The sequence below is a fragment of the Trypanosoma theileri genome (genome assembly GCF_002087225.1).
Source record: "Trypanosoma theileri isolate Edinburgh chromosome Unknown TM35_Tth_3_V1, whole genome shotgun sequence".
Taxonomy (NCBI): Eukaryota; Euglenozoa; class Kinetoplastea; order Trypanosomatida; family Trypanosomatidae; genus Trypanosoma; species Trypanosoma theileri.
Window position 1 is genome coordinate 610,918 of NW_021639845.1, and position 4,861 is coordinate 615,778.

At 40.7% G+C, this 4,861-nt stretch overlaps 1 protein-coding gene across 1 annotated transcript; it reads left to right on the plus strand.

The window, feature by feature from the left end:
• Nucleotides 1–321: 321 nt before the first annotated feature.
• On the plus strand, nucleotides 322–3,768 carry TM35_000033250 (vacuolar protein 8; the record flags this gene model as incomplete). Its single annotated transcript, XM_029022092.1, has 1 exon — nucleotides 322–3,768. One exon carries the CDS (start codon nucleotides 322–324, stop codon nucleotides 3,766–3,768), a length of 3,447 nt encoding a protein of 1,148 aa, XP_028886638.1.
• Nucleotides 3,769–4,861: the final 1,093 nt, after the last annotated feature.

Here is a 4,861-nt window from a genome sequence, read left to right on the forward strand (position 1 = left end):
TTTTTTTTTTTTTTGTTATTCTTAATATCGTCTTCATATATTTTTTTTTTTTTTTATTGTTTCACCGTTTGTGATTCTTTGTACCTCTTGTTATTTTTTTTTTTTACGTGATATTACAGGTGTGTTCAGTTAAGCAGTGATTGGTGCCAGGTTGTTTCCTTCATTCTTATTGTCACTTTTCTCCATTTCTTTTCTTTTTCTTTTATTTATTTTATAAATCTTATTTTATTCGTGATAGCTGAGTCTGTGTGTGTGTGTGTGTTTGATAGGGCGAGAGGGAGGGGCATTTTATTATTATTATTTTTATTTAGTGTATTTCTAATGAGCACACTTGAGAGCCGGATTGCGGCGCTGTTATCTGTGCTATCAGAGGGTGAGAATGCTGTGCAGTGTCCACTCGCCATTTTCGCACACGGCCTGCGTGAGTCCTATTGGGCACAAGTACATCATGCAAACGGTGGTACGGACGTTGGCAGCAGTAATATGAATAACAACAACAACAACAACAACAACAACCACGCACCTGATTTAAGTGATGTGTTGGCGGAGCGTTCACTGGCGTTATTGCGTGAGGAGGAGGCTATATCAAGTGACGAGGCTGCCCTGCGTGTGGCGTATGATAAGTTGCGAGCGGAGATGGCCCGCGTGGAGGCGCAGCTGCAGTCGTTTGAGCGCCGATCGCGGGAGTTGGCGCAGCAGAAGGCCTTCTGCAAACTGGCGATGAATCTCCTCGTGACGGGGGAGGTGCCGGAGTTCTACACCCCCGACGCGGAGTTCGTCGTTGGCGCCCCCCGCGAGGACAGCGACCCCACGCCGGAAAATGCCGCCAACACGACCGTCGATGGAAGTGAGGCGGTGCCGGAGGTCGCCCCCATGAGCTCCGGCTCACCAAAGCGAACACGACGAAGTACATCTATGCCAAAACACCAAAAACAAAACAATCACCAACCACAACAACCATCACAACAAAATACAGGAAGTGGGGGAAATTCAAGAAGTCAAGACTTATCTGCGTCTGTGGAAAAAGATAGCAATCATGTATCTGAAGGTAGTATTGGGAGTAGAGACAGAAATACACAATACCCATTAGCATCAGAAAATACACCCCTTTCTTCGCGTAATAGTACTCGATCAAGCCCAACAGGAAGTGCACTTTTAGCTATGTTGCGTCTTCCTGATGTAAAAGAGACAACACTTTTGCATGCACTTGAAAGTTTTGATGATCATTACTTTCGTAGACCTTTAAACTGGACAAAAGAGCAGTTACAAGAGTTACAACAAGTTTTTATTGGTCTTCTCAAACATCTTCCACAACCACGCCCACCTATTCAAATTGCAGAGTTACGAATACTTGGACATATTTTTCGTGCATCAACAGGCATAAATCATGCCACATCCGATCTTACATCTCCTTCTAATCATCCATCACCATTTTCAAGATTATCAGATTCTGCTATTATGCCAATGTTACATGCATTACTTCATGAAGGTCATGCTGTTGCAACACTCACACGTCTCCTTCAAAGTGTTAATGATGACGTGAAGTTTGAAGTACTAGAATGTCTTTCCCCTCTTATCATTAACTCAAATTCGCAGCACACGCATTCCAACAACGGTAAGAACAATATGCATAACAGCAACAACAATACTAATAATAATAACAACAACAAGAACAGTGGTGGAACTGTATCAGATGCACGAAAAGAGTTCATTGCAGCAGGTGGACTTCAACCTTTAGTGAATATTGTAGCATCATGTACTTCTGAAGCGGTGTTGGAACGTTCACTTGTGCTTCTTTGGGGTCTTCTTGCCCGTAATGATGACGAGGCGAAAGTACGTGCAGAAGTACGTCGCCTTGGTGGATTACGAGCGGTGCTTGATCTCCTTTACACTGATTCTATTCCTATTCTTGAGAATGTTGCCATGACGATTGGTTATATTACACGTGAGGAGACGGCGAAGATTGATATTCGTGAGGCAGGCGGACTTGAAAAGATAACTGCAACACTGCGACACCCGTATGAATCTATTCAAACAAAAATGGCAGGCGCCGTGTGGAATTGTGCCAGTAACGCAGAAAACAGAGCTTACTTGCGACATATTGGTTGCATCCCTGCTTTGTTAGAATTGCTTAGTTCGCCGTATGAGTTTGTACAGGAAAATGCAGCCGGAGCATTATGGAATCTTAGTGTTGATCCAGAAAATAAAACTCAAATTCTTGATTACGGTGGTATTGCAGAACTTGCACAATTAATTGCTAAAAGTAGTAGCGTAAGTGTGGTAGAAAATGCCTCTGGTACACTTTGGAACTGTAGTGCTGCAGTAGAAACACGTCCAGCTATTCGTAAAGCAGCTGCTATTCCAATTTTACTTGGAGTTCTTAATCGAAAGTCCATTAAAGAACAACAACATAGTGATCTTTCAACTGGTAAAGAACGTTCTGCAACTCTTCCTATAAGCGATAAGATACTTGATAATGTAGCTGGTACACTTCGTAATTGTGCTATTAATGATCAAAACAAGCCAGCCATTCGTGAAGCTGGTGGTGTAGAGTTACTTCTTGGGAAACTTAAACAAGGAATTCTGCAACAACCACTCTCTATTCCAATGCCAACACTTGATAAGATGTCATCTACATTGTGGATTCTTACCATCTCTCCAGAAATTAAACACAGTGTACGATTAAGTGGTGGTATTCCATTATTAGCTAAAATACTTGAAGCATCTTCTTCTACGGCAGCAAAGAAATCTTCCAGTTCTAATTTTGTACAACTGTCGATGAGTGTAAAAGAAAAAATTGTTGGTATTTTGCGTAATTGTTCAACCGTTCAAGAAAACCGACCGGCTATGGTTGCTGCAGGTGTTGTACGGGCTTTAGTTCATGTTGTGGAGGATTGCTACATTACAAATGATACCAAAACGAGTACCAAACAGTTATCCTCTTCATCAACCTCTCAACCACCACCACCACCACCACCACCACCACAACAACAACAACAACCATCTCTACAACTTAAAGAGACTGTAGCATCTGCATTATGGTATCTCTCTCGTGATGATAAGGTTGCACCACGTGAAGAGGGTGGTCTTGAACTCCTCTGCCGTTTATTACAAGAGGAAGATCAACCTTCTGTTGTCCTGGAACAGGCTGCAGGAGCACTCTCTTCGCTTACTGTAAATAGTCAAGAAAATCGTATTAAATTACGTGAATATGGTGGACTTCATGCACTTTTGCGACTTATTCAAGTAAAGGCTCCGCTTGCCTTCCCACAGAATACACCAAATGGCAATGGTGGAAAAACTACTTTTTCATCTTCCACTACTGGACGTTCAGCAGGTGTTAACAGCATCAACAGTTCCAGCAAGATGGATGGTACTGTTTCGCATACATATGCCGTATTAAACGCACTTCTAGCCATCCGTAATAGCAGTTCCTCAAATGAAGATAATCTACGCTGCGTCGCTGAGTGGCGACATCCACAAACGGGTGAGGGAGTATCATCATCTTCCTCCACATCCGCATCCAATTCCACCTCTCCCTTTACCGCATCCTTGTTGTATATTATACAGTATGGATCAGAGGACTGTGCACGGGAGGCCGCACTCTGTGTGAAGAATCTCTGCGGTCATGCCAAGGCATTGGATTCACTGCTGCAGCAAGATGCCGTAGAAGTGTTGGGCGGCCTTGCGGAACGAGGCTCAACAGATTCCGTACGACGAGCAGCAGCGATGACATTGCACTCTCTCGCACGAGCACAAAGACGATAGAGATTAAGATGTTCAAAAGGAATTGATAGAGCATATTAGCTTTATGAAGAAGAAGAAAAAAAAAAGGGGGAAAAAAAAAAGAAGTTGTAAAAGTAGAGCGACATACCCAATGATGTTGACCTATTTGGAGGATAAACGAATAGTGGTAGTTGTACTTGTAGAGCTCAAAGAGTGTCTTGAAAAACTGTTTTCGTTGTAATTGTTACGGCTGCAGATGTTTTTTTTTTTTTTTTTCTGTAAAAATTTTTTTTTTTATTTTTATTTCTGGTGATGGCACGATTGGAGTGAAATAGAGATATCGAAACTTGTAATATTGCTTATGGTTTTCAATCTTCTATATTTCCTCCGGTGCTGTGGTGTAAAAGGGGCAGAACATCAACCAAAAGATAAACAAAAAAAAAAAAAGAATATGTTGGGCGTGAGTGCGGCTTTTTTTCTTATTCTGATGTGCTGTGAGTTGAATAAAGGTGTGCCATATTTTTCACGCTTGTGTTGTATCATTTCTGTAGAGAACGATAGAAAATCCGAAAGAAAAGAAGAAATAAAGAAAAAAAAAAGAGAAGAGAAGAGAAGAGAATAAAACGGAGTCTACTCTTTGTACCTGCGCACAATTAATGAAATGATACAAATATCTTGTTTCATACAAGAATGAAAAACGGAAGTAAAATTGGAGGGAAAAAATATGCCGATAGATATTCAAACAACGAAGGAAGGAAAAGGAAAGAAAGAAGAAAAGACGTGAGAAGGAGATATGAGGAAACGAAGAAATAAAAAAAGAGACAAGGAAAAATCAATGATTGGAATTGGTAATGGGAAAAAGAAATGTACCTCGCTTATAAACCAACATAAGTAGATGTTTCCTTAAACTTGAACTTATCTGAACCTTTGCTTAACCATCATATTTTGGTTTTTTTTTTTTTCTTCCGCTTTTTTTCTTTTTCATTGTTGTTATTATTATTGTTGTTGTAGTAGTTGTTGTTGCGCCTCTATTATTGGTTTTAGTATCATTATATACATATATGCGTATATTTGTATGCTCTGTGGTATACTAGTACAAATACATGAAAACTCCTTCTGTCATTTTTTTTTTTTT